The sequence below is a fragment of the Aphelocoma coerulescens genome, chromosome 23, assembly GCF_041296385.1.
Source record: "Aphelocoma coerulescens isolate FSJ_1873_10779 chromosome 23, UR_Acoe_1.0, whole genome shotgun sequence".
Taxonomy (NCBI): Eukaryota; Metazoa; Chordata; class Aves; order Passeriformes; family Corvidae; genus Aphelocoma; species Aphelocoma coerulescens.
The window spans coordinates 8,028,313-8,048,678 of record NC_091036.1 but is presented as its reverse complement, the minus strand read 5'-3'; the positions used below and the strand labels follow the sequence as shown (position 1 = coordinate 8,048,678).

Genomic DNA, 20,366 nt, shown 5'->3' with positions numbered 1-20,366 from the left:
TGAGCTGTAGGGGGGTACATGGTCACCCCTCCCCCAAGGGACTTGGGGAAGCTTTGTATCATTTTGGGGGGCTTGTCGAGGTGGATAATCTCAGGTCCTGCTTTTTCTCCTACTTGTTTTAGTTTTCGTTTTAGTAAAACACCCAGTGTGGGCCCTTTCACCATGAAATCATCATGCTCTCGAGCATTCCCACTCCCTTCCTCCCCCATTTTCTCTCCACGCCGAGAAATCCGTTCCCCCCGCAGCCGCTGCGTGAAGACACCCCAAACCCGGAGCTGCCAGTGTGACAGCACCCTAAAAGCGACCCCCCAGGTCAAAAGTGACCCATCCGGGGGGGTGGGGGGCCGTGACACAAACTTGGGGTGATCGGATAAAAACATCCCTGTGCTCCCAGCCCTCTCACACACTCGGGGTACCCAGGATTGGAACGAATCCCTCCGGAATATGGCGGCAGCGTGGCCGTGGTGGTGCGGGGGGGGGGGGGGGGGGCGCGGGGGGAGGAGGTTGCCTTGGCCACGCATCCCTCTGTGAATGCATGACGTGCGCAGGGCTGGCGCCAGGCTGTCTGGGGCCGGGAGTTAGATCAACACAGCTGGAGGGCCCGGGCCACAGCTGGGCAAAGGCAGTGGGTCCCGCCGCCCAGGCAGAGCCTGTGGGAACCGCCGCCAACAAAACCCCCCTGCAAACAAAAGCTCCCCCCCGAGTCCCTCTGAAGCCTTTCAGGCGCCCCCCCCCCCCCCCCCCCCCCCATCCCTTGGGAAATGAGGGGGGTGTATGGGAATAAGCAGAGGCTGTACGCTGCTGTTTTGTGTTGAGGGGAAGTCGTAAGAAGGATTCAGGTGGTGGTCTGAAAAGAGTTTTTAAATGTTTTGTAAGCATTTTTAAAATGTGTGTTAATTTCATAAAGTTTTACATTTATTATTTCTTTTTAAAAGATGTTTAATTATTTTTTAACTTTATTTTGTTCTTATTTTTTGGGGAGGGGGGTTTGGTTGTTGGCTCTTGCCCCAAAACAGGTTAATGAGAGCAATTATGCCTCTTCCCTAGCCGCCATCCTTTACACGGAGGTAGTTTCCCAGGAAATTCCTAATGGGGGGGGAGGGAGAAATAAAAGGTACAAAAATAATCCAACCTCAAAAAGTGTTGGACGCTGCTTTCAAGGTTTCTTGGGGGGGCTGTTGAGCAGCTCGTGGCTTGGGGGAGATGTGGGGAGGAGGGGTGTGTCCTCCAGCCTGCAGTCCCCAGACCCCTTTGAGGGTGTGGAAATAAACCCCAGCACTACCGAACCGGGATTTGGGCAGATCTCGAATAAATCGCTGCCGTGGGCAGGAGTAATTTGGTCCAGGTGACGGTACCCCCACCCCCCTGCACCCCTCATTAGCTGGGACCCCCGGGCCGAGCAGGGTCCCAGGGTGCCCTCCCCCTCTCAGCTGTAACATTCCCTTCCTGCACTTTCATAACTAAGCCCCAATAACACCCCCCATAACTAATTCCCATAGAAGTCAATATTTGGGGCAGAGAGATTTTTCCCCTTGGGCTCATACAGATTCACAATCTGGGTGTTGTGGGGCTGTCACTTCTGCGGGACCCCTCCATGTGGCACCCTTTACAGTGACACCCACTTGGGGACCCCAGATTGCTCCAGCTTTGGGCTTTTTCTATGGACATTTTCTGATTCTGTAAGTTTTGAGGCAGCGATGGTTCGGGAGGGCAGTTTTCTTCATCCTCGCCCCCTCCCGCCCCCCATCACTTCTACTGGGATAACCCCTTTGCCTATAAATCTCCTCTCCCCCCTCCAGAATAAAAAAACCCTCCAGGCCTCTTGCAGGCATTGACCTAAATCTGGTTTCTCCATCGTAACCTCAGTTTTACCGCAATTAATTTTTTTCTGCTGGTCACAAGATAATTCCTGACGCCAGAAAGTCTGGAGGTCAGATGAGAAGCGGATTGAGGAACAGGGCGGCACTAATTTCCTTAAAACAGGGAGGTGGGGAGGGGGGAAACCCCATCGTCCCGTCTAAAAATAGGGGGAATTCACTGCAAAGGGGGGGGGGGGGGGGGAGACAGTTTGGGGGTGCTGGGGTTGGGGTGTCGAAGGGGTTTAGGGGGGGATAATCCCCAAGAGGTTTGGGGGTCCGGCCATGGGGAGGGGGACCTGCGCGGTCGTGTCATCCCCGTCGGGCCGCTCTGGCCATCAAGGGTCAGTTTGGGGGGCTGGGGGGAGCGGGGGGGCCTGAGGTAGAGGGCGTTTAAGGCTTCATTTAGGTGTAGGGGTGGGGTTTGATGTTCATTCACGTTCGGGGGCGGGGTTTAGGGATTCGTTTACATAAAAGGGACGAGATTAATGGTTATTTTACACAAAAAGTGGGTTATGTAGTTCATAATTTGCATGTAGTGGGCGGGGTCAAGTCGCGCTGCCTATATAAAGCCGCCGCGGGGCCCCATCCCCTCCCCAGTCTGCCAGCGAGGTCCGAAGGTTTGGCGTGTGAGGTGTGGCAGTTAGTTAAGGCTCTCAAGAGCTGCCCGCTTTGGTGGTGCTGGTGCTCGGAGGTCCCAGCAAGGCCCCCGGTGCCGCGATAGCCTCTGAGCCTCCTAGACACCCCCCGTTCTGTATCTCCGGATCTGTTCTGAGCCCACCATGAAAGCTATCAGCCCGGTGCGCTCCGTCCGGAGCTGCTACGAGGCCGTTTGCTGCCTCTCGGAGCAGAGTTTGGCCATCGCCCGGGGCAGCCACAACAAGAGCCCGGCCTTGGAAGAGCCCATGAACTTGCTCTACGATATGAACGACTGCTATTCCAAATTGCGGGAGCTGGTGCCGGGCATCCCTCAAGGCACCAAGGTGAGCCAGGTGGAGATCCTGCAGCACGTCATAGACTACATCTTCGACCTCCAGATCGTGCTGGAGGAGGGGTCCAAGGGCCGCGACCCCTCCTCCGAGGCCACCCTACTCTCCCTCAAGGTAACGGTTGCTTCGGGCTGGGGGGGGGGAGGTACGTCGATTTGGGGAGGGTATGTTAGGTTGGAGGTGATAACACGTCGAGATGGGGTTGCTGCAGGGTCTCCGAGTGTGTTGGTGCGGAATGGGGAGGAACGGGGACCAGCAGCCGCCGGGGTGATCTTAAGCCCTGTCCACTCTCTCCGCAGGCGGCTGAACTCGCCTCAGAGCTCCCCACCGAAGACGAGAGAAGTTTGTGTCACTAACGCCGCCGCCATCAGGTGAGTGTCGCCCCCAATCGCCACAGCCACCACCATCCACAGCCCGCTCCTCCCCATATGTCCGTACCCCAGGTGGCCTCCCGGGCCCCCCTCCCGCCCCTCAGCATCAAAATCCCCAGGGTACGGATCCCCAGCAACCCATGCTTCCCAATTCCCCCTTGCACCCCAATTTCCCACCATCCGCACCCCAGTCCACCTCCCCCAACCCACCACCGATACCGATCCCAATAACGCAAACGCGTGCTTCCTCTTTCTGCAATCCCCCCCCCCCAAGTCTCCCACCTGCACTCCAGTCCGCCACCAGCACCAACCTACCCCCAGTATCCCCAGCCGGGGGTCAGATACCGGCCCCGAGCAACTTTGTTTCCCGGCTCCCACCCCCTCTTCCCAAGTGTCCATCCCCAACCCCACTTATCACCACACTAATTACCACTATTATTCTTTTTCCTCCCTCCCCCTCTCTTCTCTCCTCTCCCGGTGCCAATTAGCAAACAGGCAGCGAGTGTCGGTTCCTGGTTCGTTATCAGCCGGAGGTAAATAGCAGCTTCCTCCGTGGCGCCGGGCTGTCTGCGACCTACCGGCCCCGGCATCGCCTCCCCCGGGCCCGGGCACCGCGAGCGGGGAGCGGCTGGTTCCGACCCCCCCAGCCTTCCACCGCCAGCATCCCACCCACGGAGCTCAGCATCCCAGCTTTGGACCCGAACTCACATGAGATATTTTTAACGATAGACTGATGATGAAGAGAAGGTTGTCTGTATATTTTTGGATTATAGCAGCGAGTCCTTTTTCTAAAAGGTGTTTAATGGAATGGTGGGGTGGGGATTAGGGGGTTTTGGGGAGGGGGGAACAAACATCCTCGAGTATGAACCAAACTCTCTGGGGCTGCGGCCTCGTGTATTGTGGAGCTCTATACTAGAGTATCTTTTTGTACCTTTTGTGCAGGAAGGTGAATTTCTGCGAATGTGCCTTGTACTTGCTTTAGAAACTTTTTATAAAAGTTACCATTTTTACATAATAAAAATCAGATCATTTTGATTTTTTTTCCCTCATCAGTGGGGTGGAGGGAGTTGGGGTGCACCCCTGGGTGGGAAAACAAACCCCTGGGGGGTGGGAGCCTCCCAAACTCTGATGGGAACTTCTAGGGTTACTGTAGGAATCTCCGTAATTATGTAATAGCGTTGAAATGTCAGCTCAGGTATGGGAGGAATTAACCCTGGGCTGCCGGCTCCCGGCCGAGGTGGCTGCCAGCTATTTTGGGTGCTGCTGTGCTTATCTGATGTGGAAGGAGTGAAGACGGTGCTGAGCCCCGGGGACCATCTGGAGGTGTACCTGGAGCCCTGAAAAGGATGGGAAAACATGCTTTTTCCACTTTTAGCCTTGTGAAAATGGGCTACTGGGTGCCCTGAGATTGGACTTGAGCTTCTACCGGGCTGGAAGGGGTGATGCTGCTCCCCCAGGATACACCCCATAGGAGTAGAGGCGTTTCTGGGCTGCTTCTGCTGCCCCAGGTGATATCCAGAGAGCAGTCCCTGCCTGGCCTGTTCTCCCTGGGGTCAACACCCCAGGAAAGAGGTGTTTGGAGCAGAAATGCTTTTCCCTCCCCTTGGGTAATGCTGCGGTTTCCCTTTGGCCCGGGAGCAGATGTGACCCGCGGCTGGCTCAGCTGTGGAGCCAGATCATGCTCCCTGGGGAAGGTGCTGGCCTGCCTGGGATGAAGTTAAATTAACTTCACCCCCACCTGTAGCAGCATCCTCTTTATCCCCTGTAGCTGGGCTCTGGTTTTGCTGCTGTGGGCTTGGCCAGGCATGACGTGGGTCCTACCCTGTGGCGCTGGGGTGTTCCCAGGGTGCTCCAGCATCTAGGGGAGCTGGGTTAGGGACTGCAAAGTGGAAAAAGGAAGAGGAGGAGTGAGAAGACACGGGGGTCTTGGAGCACAGAGTGATATAAACCTTCCCCCACGCACACCTGCTTCAGCCTCTATCCCCAGGACAGCCAACAGGAGCTTGGGGTGCAACTGGCGCCTGCCAAATGCCCCTTGTCCATGGGCATTTCCACAGGGAAAAGCAGCATGTGGAGCTTCCAAAAAGCATCACCTGGTCCAACTGGATCACCAGCCCCTGGGAACTTTCCTCCCTCCTCCCAGCTCGACGTCCCTGGGCTCCCCAGGGCAGGGTACCCTCAGGCACCCCCGGATGGAGTGGGATGCAGCAACACGGGCTGTCCAGGCACGGTGGGAGGCAGGTGAGGGTGTCCCTCCGGAAACCACTGCATCTGGGAACGGAGCTGCTGTCATGCTGACAAGGTAAAAGTAGGCTTTTGCCATTTCCAATGGCTTTTGGCTCTGGAGGAAAAGGCAAAGGGTGGGTTAGGGGTGAGTGTCCCCATGTTCACCCCGGTGTCATGGTCCTCCAGCTGTGCCAGTGCTGATGTGCCAAAGGGATTTGAGTGGGACGGGTGGGAAAAGCACCCTGGGAATGAGCCAGGGGACGGGAATGTGTCTCGGTAGCTGGAAGGTGGGGCTTCTTGCAGTGTGAGCATTCCAGGTCCTAATGGGTCCCCCATCAGGGATGATGGTGGTGGAAATCCTGGACTCGTGGGAGCGAGCATTAATGAGCCTACTTTGGGGCTGGGGTTACTGGGAGAAGTGGGACTAGGCACTGGTGGGGTGGGAGAAACCAGTCCTGCTGTGGCTTTTTGGATGGAAACAGCACTGGGGAGGTGGAGGGGCACTCCAGCCCCCGGGGAGTGGAGGTGACCCCTGCCCCTGTCCCACCTCAGGGATGAGGGCAGGGGATTCCCGACGCCGGGGGCTGCGCCGTTTGGCAGGGCGTAGGTTTGGCTCTAGCTCCCAGGAAGCCTCCCAGGGCCGTTACCTCCTCCCCCGTGGCGGATGGATCCCAGCACCTTGCCCGAAACAGCCACCTCGACATTCCCAGACTCTGGCACAAGCCTTGTTCAGACCCCACCGGCTCCCTGGACTGGGCTGTGGCTTGTTGCCAGTGCTTTCTTTGAAACCCCTGCTTTAAAACTAAAAATTTTTTTAAAAAGAAAAAAATAGGGAAACCCTCACAACTAAAAGTAACTGCTGGGGCTTGGATTTACCTCGGGGGATTGATGGGATTTACCCCAGGGGGAAGATTTACCCCATGCAGCAGATTTACCCTGGCTGTTGTGGGATGCCGATGCTTTCCAGGAAAAGCCTGATTTAAAAAAAAAAATTTAACGAAAACGGGGAAAACACACAGCTAAAAATAGCCGCCGGGGCCGAGATTTACCTCGGGGGGAACAGCTGGAACGAGAAAAATGCTCCTGGCCGAGCAAGCCCGGCTTTACTTTTACCACCCCAGCTACACTGCAGGGGTGCAGAAAAGAGAGTGAGGAGGGCAAAAACGAACACGGGGGGCGATGGTGAAGGTCGAGCGCGGCCCCGCCGCGGTGCCGGTGGCCCCTGGGCTGGCTCGTTCGCCTCTTGGCAAGCGCCGGAGTCTGATGCAATCGCTGCGCTGACGGAGGCGGCGGTTCCCACCTGTATTTGCCATTGTGTGCCCGGAGCTGTTTGCAGGTGTTTGCTGGCGCCGCGCTGTCTGAGCCGCACTTCCCTCCACCTCCTCCTCCACCTCCTCCTCCTCCTCCCGCTGCTGCCCTGGCCAAGGCCTGGCCCCCCTCGGCCCCCCCGCCCGGCTCTCCGCCAGCCGCCGCTGACACAGATGCTGCGCGCACACGCGTGACCTTGGCCAGGCGCGCTCACGCGTGGAAGAAGGGGGTTCTGGCCGCTGACCGTGGGTGCGTACACGCACATGTGTACTTACACACATGGCTACACCGACATGTGTGGTATGTGCATATTCACATGTGTGTGCATGTATGCACACATGACTGTGTGCGTTTCCACACACCCGTGTGCACTTACACACGTGTTTACAAACTGACACACGTCTGTGCATGCTCACACGTGCAGGTATGCATGCACGACTGTGTTCAGTTGCAAACACCTATGTGCACTCACACACGTGTATACAGACGCTGACACACGTGTCCGGGCACACTCACACGTGTGCATGTATTTACACCTGTGCCCATGTGTACTTACAACATGCCTACAGGCACTGACATACGTCTGTGTCACACTTAAAATGCATGCACATTTACGTATGTGTGCATATATGCATGCATGCCTGTGTGCACTTAGACACCTATGTGCACTTACACACGTGCCTACACTGACATGTGTCTGTGCACACACACGCGTGCATGTATGCACAAGAGGGCTCATCCTGCAAACCAACCTGTGTAGGGGCTCAGCACCCCCTTGGTTGGAACTCCCAGAGATGCTGTGGAATTGGAGGAGGCTATTCCTGCCCCCTCCCCACCCCCATGGAGACTACCCTCTGTCCTGGCAGCCACCTCGCATGTTCCTGTCAGCCCTTGCCTTCCCTCTCCCACAGGTGACATCGGGGCTTTGTCCCATGGTGGGACAGAGGCTTCACACACGTCCCAAAAATCTGCCGGGGACGATGTGGGGTGGAGCCGGAGCGGTGAGGGCTGCGCATCCGCGGCTCGCTGCTGCCGTCTCCAGGGCAGAGGAAGAAGAGCCCGGCTCACCGGGAAGGTTCTCCCCTCGGGAAGAGCTGGGATTTCAGATTTCCTCTGCTGCAGCCTTCGAAACGACCAAGGCTTCCTCCGATGCCTACCCCGGGAAGAATTGGGATCTCCTCTGGTGTTCCCCTTGGGAAGGACCAGTACCTTCTCTGGTGCCTTTCCAGAAAGGACTGGGACCTCCTCTGTTGCCCCCATTCCAGGCACAGGGATGTGTGGCATTGGGCCGTGGGGGCTGCTGGCCACCTGTGCTTGCCTAGTGGCCCATCGCATGCTCCCGGGACAGTTGTTCCCCCCACTCTGGGCAGAGCCATAGGCCACCAGCACCCCTTGTACCCCCTCTCTCCTGGGAATGTTCCTGGGGGAGGAACATTAGGGGATGTGGTCTCATTTGGGGCCCACAGCCCAGCTTCAGCCCCCTGCTTCTGGGATATAGTCAACCTCCTCCTTGTGCTCCACATCATGATGAGGTCCCTCATCTCCAAGCTGAATATCCAAAAGATTTTCCAGATCCTGAGGTAAGTGGGGGTGCGGTACCCCAAAGCCTCTGGTGGTGCCATCTTGGTCTGAGCAGAAATGCAGTGGCCCAGTTGTGGTGTCATGTGCTGAATCTGCACTGGGAAAAGCAACATCATTGCTTGTTCTTCACCATCACCTCTTCACCCTGGTTTGGGAGTGCAGTTCAGACCCTCCCAAGACCCTCGGGGGGGAAGCTAGGAGGGGTCTCCTGGCTCCTCCCCCCCACCATGGCCAGGACAGTGATGGGATCTCTCATCTTGCCCCAGGGTGAGGGGGCTGGTCAAGGGGCTGGTTGGGATGCTTCAGGCCATCCACAAGGTCATCCCAGACCTCTGCAACATCACAGAACGAGATGATCTCTAAGGTTCTTTCCAATCCAAACCCCTCTGGCTTGTAGGGTGGAAGCTGGTGCATGGCCCACCCTTCTGGACACCTTGGTGTCACAGGAAGATACAAGTCTGTGTCTTCTGATATGGTAGAGGACTTTGCTGGTGGAAAGCCATGGCTGGAAAGCCTGTAAAAGGCTTATTGAGCAAATATTAGGTAGTGGAAAGATGCCCTTGACTCCTCCCTCAGCTGTTCCTCAGCACAGCTGAGGGGGTGAGAGCCAATAAGTTTTCCCACCTTCTGGGTCAACCCTTACCCCAGTGAGGTCACACTGATGACATGTGGGGACATCACTTCTGCTTTGTCCAAACCGCAGGAGTTGAGGACACAACCTGCCAGGCCCTTGCCATACCCTTATGTCCTTATCCCAAGGGTCACCTGCTGGAGCGAGCCCGAGGCAGCCAGTCGACACAGATTTATCCACCCTGCTGGGCACGGCCTTCTCTTCGTGCACTGGGATGGAGACGGCAGTTGTCTTCCTCCCACAGAGGGGAAGAAGAAGGTCTAGGTGGGTTGATTTGCCAAGCTCAGCCACACTCCTGGCACAAGGGCCGCACCACCCAGCTGGGATGGCATCACTGCTGCCAGGTCTTTTGTTCTGCCTCAAAGCTCTTGCACGGTGGGAGGCAAATGTCTATCCTGGATCCGAGGCTCCTGGCACATTTCTGGGCGTCCCTCCCAGCTGAGTTGGAGTCTGGAGGTCTGGTGTCCTTCCTCATCCGCAGCAGAGGCCATGCCCAGCATGTGTGTCCATCTGTCTGTATTCCAGGAGGCTTCTTTGCACAAAAGTCCATCTCTGCGCATGATTATCCTTATCCCAGACCTGGGCGTGGAGTTGGCTTTTCCTGGAGAGGAGAACAATGGAGAGAAGAGCAATGAAGAGGAATGAATGGATGGAGGCAACCAGGTGATGGAGAGGAATCAGGGAATGGAGAGGAACCAGGGGATGGAGAAGAACCAGGGGATGGAGAGGAAGGACATGATGGAGAGGGACCAGGGGACGAAGAGGAACCAGCTGCTGTGGCTTGGTGGCCTCAGCAGGATTAAACCTTGGCTTGTCTCAGTGGCTGTGGTGGCCTTTTACTGGTGCCAGTGATGGTCAGAATTGCCCTCCCTCGGGGGTTTGCAATTGCCTCTGTGATTCCTGCTACTGCTGCACTCTGAAATATCCCGTAGGCCAGCTTGGGTGCCCTTCATCCCCATCTTCTCCCTCCACTTTGCCAGAAAGGCCTGATGCACTCCAAGGAGATGAAGGTGGGACGCATGGGGAACAATGGACGGCAGGTTGAATGAACTGTGAGTGAACCAGGGGCCAAAACTCCTCATGCTGAGCCCCTCTGAGATCACTGCCCTCCCCCAACAGCACTGTCCCCTGTCTGCAGGGTGGGGAGGTGCCAGACAGCCTCTGACTGCTGGACGCCAAAATTTTGGTTTTAAATACATGCAGCCCCCTCTCCCCTGCCCTGGGTTGCTGTAACTGGGGATGGGGGAACGATGGGAAGGGTGGGATGAGGATGGGAAGATGAGGATTGGGGGTCGATGGAGATGAGAGGACGATCAGGAATGCGGGATGAGGGGGTTGGAGGATCGAAGCCCCCAGGCTGGAGCCCACCAGATTGATTGGGGGAGGGGGAGGGGGGTATTGTCTAAAAAATAAATAAATAGCGGAAAATGTGTGCTAGTCCCGATCCCCAACCCGAATGCCCTCCTCCCCCAAAACGAGCAACCCTCCCCCCAGCAAGTGGTCTCAGGAAGGCCCCTCCCCGTATTTGCATAAATGACCGCGCCCGCCGGGCGGCCGGTTTAAGGCCCCTCCCGGCGCGGCGCCACCGGCCGCAGAGAGGGGACGGGACCACGGCAGCGACAGCCAATCAGCGCGCGGCGTTTTCCGCGGGAAATCCGAATTTCGCGGCACGGGTTTTGGCGCTTAAAAAAAAAAACCGGAAAAAAAAAAAAAAGAAAAAAAAGGAGCGCTCGGGGCCGGGCGCGATCGGGCGGGAGCGGAGCCGGGCGCGGGGGTCCCGGCCCAGGCGGGGCGGCGCTGCGGCCGCCCCGGCCCCATACGGCCCCAGTGCGGCCGATTTTTTGGGGCCAAAAGCGATTTTTCCTACGGTTTTGGCGGCATCGCCGTCGCGTTCTTCTCTGCAGGTTTTTCAGTGGGAATTTGGGGACCGGCCGGTGGCATCGCCCGCCGGAACGCCTCCCCGCTCCCCCAAAATGCCACGGCTGAGACTGTGACCCCCTCCCGGCTACGGAATCGCGGGGTGCTCCTGTCCCCTCCCCCGGGCCGGGCTTCTCGGAAAGGACTTTGCAATGTTGCGGCTCCCCAGGGGAGTGTCCCCCGCCCCGGGGAGGGGGGGCACCGCCCTCCCGCACCCCCCTCCCCACCACGACCCGAAGAAGGCCATGTCGGTGATGGGCTCCTGTGATCCGGGGGCTTCCAGCCTGGGCAGCCCCGCGTTGTCCACCGGCTGTTTCTCCCAGGTCTACACGCCAGCGGCTGTCAGCGTTCCCGGTTCCCGGGGCGGGTGTCTCTGTGACACCCCCCAAGGCTCCGAGCGTAGGACCCTCTGCTCAGCCTCGGCGGGACGGCTGCCGGTAAGACGTCTACATCCCGTCTCTTCCTCGGGCATCGCTTCGGGGGCACGGGAGGCTGGGGATCGTGCTGGGTGGGGAGCAAGGAGTGGGTGACCCCAGCATGTGCAGCCCCCTCCCTTCCAGATTTTGCAGTTTGTATTGGAGTCTGCACCCTCTAATGCGTCTTTCTGGGGGTGGGGGAGGGTGAGGTCTGAAATCAGAAGTCGCAGTGAAATGGCTCAGATGTTTCTCAACTTCCCCTCGCCCCTGCGTGCCCGCGGCTCCGGCTTCCGCTTCTCGGCCTTTTTCGGCCTTTTTTCCTCTCTTCAGCTTGCAAAAAGTCCCGGTTGCGCCTCCAAACCCGGTCAGCAATCCCAGGCCCTTTGAGAAGCCCTTTTTGTGGTGGGGAAATGAGGAATGGGTACTGGCAGAGCTCCTGCCTCCTCTGGGTGGGGGGCACCAGCCCTGCCCCCTGGCTCTCCCCACTTTAAAGCTGTGACCCCTGGGGTGACCCGTCACCCGGGAGGTGGGGGGACAAGGGACAGGGGTGCTGCAGCGTCGCTTTCCAAGCTTGGCTTCTGCCCGTGGTTACAGTGGGACTCACAATGGCTGTTTTTTTGCGGGGAGGGTCTCATCCTCCGTGGACCACTCCAAGGCTTTGTAGCTCGGACCCTGATGCTGGGAGTTGTGTAGGGGGCTTGTTGTCCCATACCTCTGCCGCCAAGCCGCGGGGTCACGGCTGTGTTTACAGAGCCCAGCACTAAGCTGCAAAGCTACCTCTAAACCGAGAAACTGAGGAGCAAGTCGAGTGCTGGTCCCGCGCCCAGGGTCCCTGCTCCCGGAGGGCCCCCTCCGAGTCCCCGGCCCGTCGGCCCCGCTGGCAGCTGGCATTTAATTCCTGCCTGCTCCAGCCTGGGCACACATCCAGCCCTCACTGTGAGCCTCTGTTCTCCCGGGTCCTGGGAGGGATCCCAGACCCCGCTAACACCGATTTAGTTTTCCCAAAGCTTGATTTATTTATTTATTCCAGCCCCCGCCCCCCCTTTCCCCAATCCCTGATGCTTGGTGCCCGCTGGGGACATTGCTGCGGCGGGGGGAGAGGGAGTGTCTTTGCTTCCCCCTTTATGCTGTGTCTGGGGGGCCGTTTCGAGTCCCATCCCGGGGGACTTCGGGACCACCTGTCTCCTCTCCAGCCTCTTTGTCTCTGAACCGCTTGAGATGCCACATCCTGCACTGCCGGGGGCTGTTGTTTAAGGAGACACCATCATTGCTGCCCCCTCCCTTAAAAACACCCCACAAGACTCCCAGTACCATTTCCGTGGATCTGCAGAGCTGGTTTTGGGCTAATGGCCCCTTTGTTATCATCATCATCATCACCACCCGCTCCAGGAGGTGCTCAGGGTACTCCTTCCTGCCGCTTGTGTGACACCTGGGGACACAAAGTCCTTGTCCTTCAGTGACACCTGGGATCAAGAGGTTTTGGACTAATGGCCTCTTTCTCATCACCACCATCATCATCACCCACACAAGGAGATGTTCCAGGTGCTCCTGCCCACAGTCGTCCCTTGAACAGGGTCTGGGGGGCTCATGTGACAACTGGGGGCATGACGTGCTCCTCCATTCCCCTTGGTGGCTTGCGAGAGGTGTTCCCCATCCTCATCTCATTCCCTGATGCTACTATCCCATTCGCAGTGCTGAAGATACTATTTCCAGCCCCGGTGTGGCCCTCGCAGTCCTGACAGCTGGGGTTCCTGCTGCACACACCCTGTTCATGGCACAGCCTTTGTGTGCAGAGCCGAGGGAATCAGATAATGAGCGTTTCCTCCCAATTCCCAAGCAGGGCAATTGCGGCCGCTCCCACCGGCTTTTTGCCACATGAGTGATCTGGGATCACACGGAGGAGCCTATCCCTCCACGGGAAAGAAGGATGGGTTGTCTCTCATGGTCCAAAAAAGCCTTAAATTTACCATACTCTCCAATTTGAGAGTTCTGGAGTAGTTAAATGCATTTTCCTCCATGGAAAATGTGTATTTTGGAGTGGTTTTAGCCCAGGCCAATCCCATCGTCAGTGTTCGCCCATCTGTAGGGTCTGTGGAGTCTCTATAGGGGCTTAGAGCTATGCAAGAGCACTGGAGAGAGAGGTGTTTCTGCTGCGGAATCCCAGCTCCCCACCCTGAACAAGGGCGTCCAGAATCCGCTGTGGTTCTGTACGAGCTGGCAGGGCTGAGATGGTCGTGCAAAGAGCACCCAAGAGTGGCAGCCCCTGTGGGTGCTGGGTTGGCGGGAGAACCTGCTCGGCAGTACCCCAGATTCTACAGGGGTGACGTAATCCCATCCCACCCTGATCCCATCAAAGGGTTTTCTGCATGAGCAGAAGGGGGGATTTTTGCGGGAGGGATAGGTGGGGAAGTGGTGATTGTGCTGCTGCCCTTGGAGGGGCTTTTTTGGCTACGGCTTTTAAAGCCACCAACTCCTCTCTACTGGGGAACATCTCCTGGGATGGGGTTCTTGGAGGGGATGCAGATGTCGGCTGCACCCCAGAGTAGGGAGCAGTACCTGGGGTGAGGGTGCTGCCTTCCTCCGCAGCGCAGGGTAGTCTCCCTGTCCCCCAAATCTGGGATCAGCCTCCATTCCCCTGTCCCTATCTTGTGCCCTGCTAGCCCTCAGCCACCCCAAGGCAGTGGGGGCTGCACCTAGGGGGTGCAACAGCCCCTTGGCACAAGCAAGCAGCAGGATCCTGGAGTGCCCCTTGGCTCCCTGCCAGTTCCGAGTGCCCAACTCCAGGCGCTGCGTTCCCACGCCCCCGTGGGGGTGGTGGGGCTGGCAAAAGGGGGAGCTGGGGGGAGCGTCATAAAGGGCCGGGCAGAGCCCGGGCAAGCCCGAAGAAGGCAGCGAATGCTGTTGAAAAGGAAGGTTGGCAGGAGAAGCCCCCCGCGGGGGGGCTGAGGGATGCTCTGATGCTTGGGCTGGGCGTAGGGTGTAGCCCCTGGCGCCAGGGTTGGGCTCAGGGCTGCTTGGCAGGCAGAGCTGGCAGGGGGCCCAGGCTGCCCCCTCACTGCCTTACACCCCCCTGAAATTTTGGGGTCAAGCCTCATTTCCCACCCCCACCATCATATTGGTGTGTAGATGGTGTGTTCCCACATCCTGGGGAGCCATGGCTAGGGGCTGGCAAGTGGCATGGGGTGGTTCTGCCATGTCTTGGGGGGGTCTTTGGGTTTGTTCCCTGCTCCCCTACCTGCTCTGGTTCATCCCACCCCCCCTCAGTGCTGGCAGGGTGCTGGGAGCCCCTCGCTGTGCTCCACTCAGCTGTTGTGTGCCTAATCCTGCCCGGCTGGGGGGATGGCAGCTGGGTCACAGGAGGGAGCCCCTTGTCCATTGTCCCTTGCTGGTGGGTCCCAGAACTCAGGGTCCTGCCCCTGTCTGAGCCCACCAAGCCCCTACCCCCCAAAACTGCACCTGGGCGAGCAGGGGTCCCCCTTTATCTCCTCCTGCACATGGGGAGGGGGGATTCGGGGGGTTTGGAGGCGTCTGGAAATACCAGGACCTGCTGTGGGTTGCTCTGTGCCTCAGTTTCCCTGTTGCTTGGGGCAGGTGGGGTGCAGCTGACCTCCCCAACAGTGATGGGAACATACATTGGCCATGGCCATCCATGCCGGAGAAGCAAGGGATACCAGTGAGGGGGGGGGGGGGGGGGGGGGGCAGGGTGTTGGCCCCCCTCCCGTGCTGGCAGATGGATGGGGTCTTATCTGAGGCAGGTGTTTCCCATGTGCTCGGAATTAACCGTTATCATGCCGGCAGCTCCAGGGCAGATCTGGGGGCACGAGGCTGGGATTGGAGGCATGTTCACTGGGAAAAACCTGCTCAGGGAAGGGCGGGAGGGAACAGATTCCCACAGGAGCTCGGGACCAACCTGGCTCCCTGGGGGGGCGGAAAACAGCCCCTGGCGCCTCTCCCGCCAGCCCCTTCGGGTGGGAGCTACGCCGAGGTGCCCAACCCTTCCCCGCAAAGTGCATTGTGCTCCCTAGGGAGCCGCCATCGGAGCCGGCACAGGGACCTGGGCATCATGCGGGGTGCACTGGGGGGGACCCTGTGGGACAGCCCGGCCTGGGAGCAGGTACTGGGGGAGGTCGGGATGGGGCTGGGGGGCTGCTTTCTACTGCCGAACTGAAACATCCTGTACGTGTTTGTGGGTGTGGAAGGGTCCTGGGGGATTTGTTTGCATTGGTGGGGGGTTGGTGACACCCTCCAGTTCTCCTCTGAATTTACTCTGCTGCACTTTTCCCTGGGTCCCTTCTGCCCAAGTGCTGCTCGAGGTTCCTTGGGTGGGATTTCAAGGAGCTGCTTGCCTTGGTGAGAGGACAGCAGGTGCAGGGATGTTTGTCTCCCCTCCCCTCACCCCAGTTTCCCTCCAGCTGGGTGCATGTGTCCAGGGCACTCAGGGGCCCCGGGGGGGCTGAACCCAGCTGGTCCCAGGTGTGCTGGTGGCAGCTGGGTGCCCTCGACTGCCTCAACCATGACCCGGGTGGAAGGGGGGGAAGTGAAATCCTGCACCCCAGTGAGCCAGCTGGCAGGATGGGAGGGTGAGGATCTGGCTTCCGAGCCACCGTGTTCCCAGGGGTCAGCCCCATTGAGCCCTGCCAGAAGCTGGGGGTGAGGGGAAATCCCGGTGGGTTGGTTCCCTGTGACTACCGGGGTGGGCAGGAAGCCATGGGCCATGACGGGACCCCGCGTCTCCTCTCCGTCTGGTTCTCCCAGTGGCCTCTCACACTGCTTGGTGCTGCTGTGCCCCTTCCCAAAAGGGGTATTGCAACTGGATGAGCCTCTTGCAGGATTCTCCCACCCCAGGATGTGGCACCCAGGGCTCGGCTGATGACCCTGGGGGGTCTGGGGACCTCAGAGGGGTGTCTGGCTTGGCCACAATGCAGGGTTTTCTCTCGTGCTCCAGGCCAAGAGGAAGCTGGACCTGGAGGGCCCCGAATTTCGCACGCCCAAGGGGAAGGGCTGGACACTGGCACAGGTCCCCAGCCCCAGGAGTAAGTGATGCGGGATGAGATGGGGCAGGGGAAGCTGGGGGGAGCAGACCCCACTTGTCTTCCCTCTTAGAACCATGTCCCCTCTAGCACTACCTCATGTCACTTCCAGCCCACATCCTACACTAAGGAGAGGATGGGGAGGGTCTCTCATTTCCAGCCCAGTGATACCTCCATCCCATGGCCCTGGCTAAGGAGAGGATGGGGAGGTCTCTTGTCTCCAACCCTGTGTAACCTCTGTCCCACATCCACACTAAAGAAAGGAAAATGTGGTCTCTCATGTCTAGCCCCACGTCACCTCCATCCCACATCCCAAACTAAGAAGAGGATGGGGGGGTCTCTTGTTTCCCCACAGCCCCCAAGTCTCCTGGGGAGAAGACTCGCTACGACACCTCACTGGGGCTGCTCACCAAAAAATTCATCCGTTTGCTGAACGAGTCTCCCGACGGTGTTGTGGATCTGAACCGGGCTGCCGAGGTGCTGGAGGTCCAGAAACGTCGCATCTACGACATCACCAACGTGCTAGAGGGCATCCAGCTCATCCGCAAGAAATCCAAGAACCACATCCAGTGGATGTAGGTGGTGCTGGGCAGCTGAAAATGGGACACGGGGCGGGGGGGGGACAGGTGGCTTGGGGACACGTAGGGTGTGCTGTGCCATCGCTGAGATGCCATCTCCATTGGCAGGGGGACAGGGATCTTTGAGGACACAGCGATGATGGTGAAGCAACAAATGCTGCGGGGGGAACTCGCTGAACTAGCTAGGACAGAGAGGACACTAGACCAGCTCATGCAGGACTGCGCCGTGCAGATCCGGCAGATGGCTGACAACGAGACCAACCAGAGATATCCTTGCTGAGGGAGATGGGAGGGAGGGCAGGGTCTTGGGGACCCCTTCTCCTCCAGTTGGATTCCCCTGGGCTTGGGGGGTGTTTTGGAGGGATGCAGGGGTTGATGTCCTGCTTGCAGCTCCTCCTTTTCCTATGCCTCGTTCCTGTCCACGCTGGCATACGTCACTTACCAGGACCTCCGTGCCATCAGCAGCTTCCAGGAGCAGACGGTGATTGCCGTGAAGGCTCCCCCTGAGACGCAGCTGGAGGTGCCAGACTTCAGCCAGGTGTGTGTCGGTGCTGCTGGACCCATGCCACACTTGATGGGTCCCTCTGGGGCGTCCCAAGGACACAGCCCAGCATGACCCTGGGTGGTTTCAGGGTGTCTCCATGGGGCTTTTTGACCCTGGGCTGGTCCTTCAAGAGTTGCAATGCCACAGCTGGATCCCTCATGGGTTGGGGGTAGTGGAGTGGGATATGGGTGACCTTCTGGGTGCCCCCCTGAGCATTACTCTGCCCTCCCAGGAGAACTTCCAGCTCCACCTGAAGAGCACCAATGGCCCCATCGAGGTGTACCTCTGCCCAGAGGAGATCACGGACGAAAGCCCCACCAAGGACCACCCTGTCCCCTCTGCTGCCACCTCCCCACGGGACTGCCCCGTACCCCTTTCCCCGCCAAACAGCTCCCCTTCAGCTGCACAGCCACCCCACACCGTCTCCCAGAGCTGGGGAGGCACAGGAACTCCTCTCTCAGCCCCATCTCTACCTCTCCCCATCCCGGGGGGACCCAGCTCACTGCTGGAGGTGGAGCCTGGGCTCCTGGGCTCCCCCGCCCACCTTCTACAGCAGACGGAGGACCAGCTGCCCTGCACCCCCTCCCACCTGGACTTGGGACCCTTCATCACCTTCTCGCCCCCCCTGGAACAGGATGACTATCTCTGGGGGCTTGAGGATGAGGGTGTCACAGACCTCTTTGAGACATATGACCTGGGCGACCTGCTGAAGCACTGAGTGTCCCCCCAGTCCCCATTGCCTTTGTCCCCTCTGGCCACTTGTGTCCTGAGCATGCAGGGTCTGTGTGGGGTGACTGGAGAGAGTGAGGTGTGTTGGGGAGTGCTGGGTTTTCTGAGGATGGGGGGGAGGGGGGGACTTGTGTTGCTCACCCAGTGTGGCTTCTCTGCACTCTCCTGGGTTGGTTGTCACCTCACTGGGCTCTGGGAGTGCCCTGGGATCCATCTGGGACCCATCCCAGCATCCCCCCATAAATCCATGGGGCACCGGTGCTTCCCACCATAACCCCCCACCACCCTGGGGATGCTGGTGGATTGGGAGTGCCTTTAGGTGCCCCAGATGGGTTAGGGGCACCCCTGGGTGGCAGAGAAACCTGTGCCTAGAATGGGCTGTGTCATGTTTCAGGGTCACTCCAGTTGCTCCCCAGTTAGACTGGTTCTTCACGGTCACGACAGGTCATTTCCAGTGGCATTTTCCCCACCACGGCTGGAATATCCTTGAAAAAACATGCAGGCAGCAAAGCTGAAGTCACCTTTGGGTGAGGGAAGGATGAAGCTCATGTGGCTCTGGCAAATCCCTGGCCAGGACATGGAGCCGCATTCCCTGAGGGGCTGCAGCCTCTCCATCCCAGTCCACACCAGCTCCCTCCAGCCTCTTGGAGCTACTGGTACTATCAAAACTGGAATGTACTGGGAAGAGGTATGTCTGGAGGAGGCAATGTATTGCAGAGAGGGGCTTGGAAAACAGCTTGGGACAAGCCCTGGGATACGGGGTAGGATAGGGCTTTTAATTGTGCCATTCTTTGTGAAATATCTGTAATTATTGCACTGTATTTATCTGCGCGCCACCCCCCCCCCCCCTTCCCTTTGATGTGGGCCTGGCAGGGCCGGGAGGGGTTGGATTTGTCAGTGGGTGTATTTAAGTTGTCCTTCCTTGGGTTGTTGGTGCTTCTGTAGGTTGGCTCAGAGATGGTGTGGGTGAGAGTGTGTTTTGGCCCGGAAAAACTTGTGGCGCTTGGTGTTGCCCAGGAGGGGTTGAAATAAAATAAAATTTTGGAGTTGTAAAGGGCTGTTTTCCTCTAAGCAGCAAAATGCTGGAATGGTTTGGGAGGAGGGAGGAGCTGGGCTGGTTTTGCTCCTGTTTTCAGGGTAAAATAGCCTGTTTTGCGGCTTTTTAACGGGCCAGCGTGCTCTGTAGGCACTTGTGGAGAAGGGGTTTGAGATGATGCTTTGGCTGGAGTGAGGAGAACAGGTATGACCTGTTTGGTCTCTGATTGGTGATTTCCAGCCCAAATCTGGCTGGGATGAGCCTTTGCCTGAGCTAGAGCCCCTTCAACCAGAAGTGTGGGAAAAGCCCCAGGGCTGGGGGTCAGCTCCCTATGGAGCTTGGGGCTGGATAGGCTTGTGCACCCCGATTTGGGGGCTGCAGAGAAAGATCCTGGAGGAGCTGTGTCCATATAAGGTCCTTCCCCATGTGTTACCTGTCATGCTGTGACCTGGGGATGCCACCACTGCTGGTGGCAAAGTGGTGGTCAGTGGTACCAGCTGATGTCCTGTGGCATGTGGTGGTGGGGGGTGGTACCCAAGTGGTACCCAGTGATGGCTGGTGGTACCTGATGTTCATTGGTACCGAGTGATACCCGGTGGTACTCAGTGACGTCTGATCGTACCTGGTGACGCCTGGCAGTACCTGGTGATGTCTCATACCTGGGATCATGGCACATGTTGGCGTGGCATAGTTCGTCTGGTGGTGTGGAGGAGGAGGAGGAGGGGAGGAGAGCCCCGGGCCAGGAGAGCCGGGCGAGGGGCACAGAGTCCCCATCCCCCGTGGGGATGAGTGTCCGGCAGCAACGGGGCTGTGTGTCCCCGGGCCGTTTGCCCCCGCAGTCCCCAGGCCAGCCAGGAGGTGGCAGGGCCACACCAGCCAAGGGACCGGAGGGACCCCTCGGGGCAGCTGAGAGAAGCGGGAGTATCGAGGGATGCCTGTCTGCTGAGGGGCTCTTATCCCAAATTCCTCCTGCTCCAGTCCTACCTGAGCTGCAGCCTTTTTAACCCTCTGTCTGCCAGAGCCCTGCCGACGAGATGTCCCGGGAGCTCGGCAGATGTTGAGTCCCCCCAAACTGGGGGAGGTCACCCCAAACCGAGGGCTTCCCTGCCTGCCGGTGCCTGAGGGGTGGAACCTTTCAAGCGTAGTCGTTCACC

The 20,366-nt window shown here is 58.5% G+C and overlaps 2 protein-coding genes and 1 long non-coding RNA gene across 3 annotated transcripts; all 3 read left to right on the top strand.

Moving 5' to 3' along the window:
• Positions 1 to 2,431: 2,431 nt before the first annotated feature.
• ID3 (inhibitor of DNA binding 3) lies at positions 2,432 to 4,251 on the top strand. The gene is made up of 3 exons (XM_068994393.1): positions 2,432 to 2,959; positions 3,145 to 3,216; positions 3,705 to 4,251. Exons 1-2 carry the CDS (start codon positions 2,639 to 2,641, stop codon positions 3,199 to 3,201), a joined length of 378 nt encoding a protein of 125 aa, XP_068850494.1. The 5' UTR covers positions 2,432 to 2,638; the 3' UTR covers positions 3,202 to 3,216; positions 3,705 to 4,251.
• Positions 4,252 to 5,039: 788 nt separating this feature from the next.
• On the top strand, positions 5,040 to 9,945 carry LOC138098141 (uncharacterized). The gene is made up of 3 exons (XR_011146548.1): positions 5,040 to 5,518; positions 9,091 to 9,226; positions 9,488 to 9,945. It is a non-coding gene; the product is annotated as an uncharacterized lncRNA (long non-coding RNA).
• Positions 9,946 to 10,749: 804 nt separating this feature from the next.
• Positions 10,750 to 18,248, top strand: E2F2 (E2F transcription factor 2). The gene is made up of 6 exons (XM_068994419.1): positions 10,750 to 11,316; positions 16,241 to 16,328; positions 16,681 to 16,900; positions 17,012 to 17,170; positions 17,327 to 17,441; positions 17,680 to 18,248. Exons 1-6 carry the CDS (start codon positions 11,032 to 11,034, stop codon positions 18,163 to 18,165), a joined length of 1,353 nt encoding a protein of 450 aa, XP_068850520.1. The 5' UTR covers positions 10,750 to 11,031; the 3' UTR covers positions 18,166 to 18,248.
• Positions 18,249 to 20,366: the final 2,118 nt, after the last annotated feature.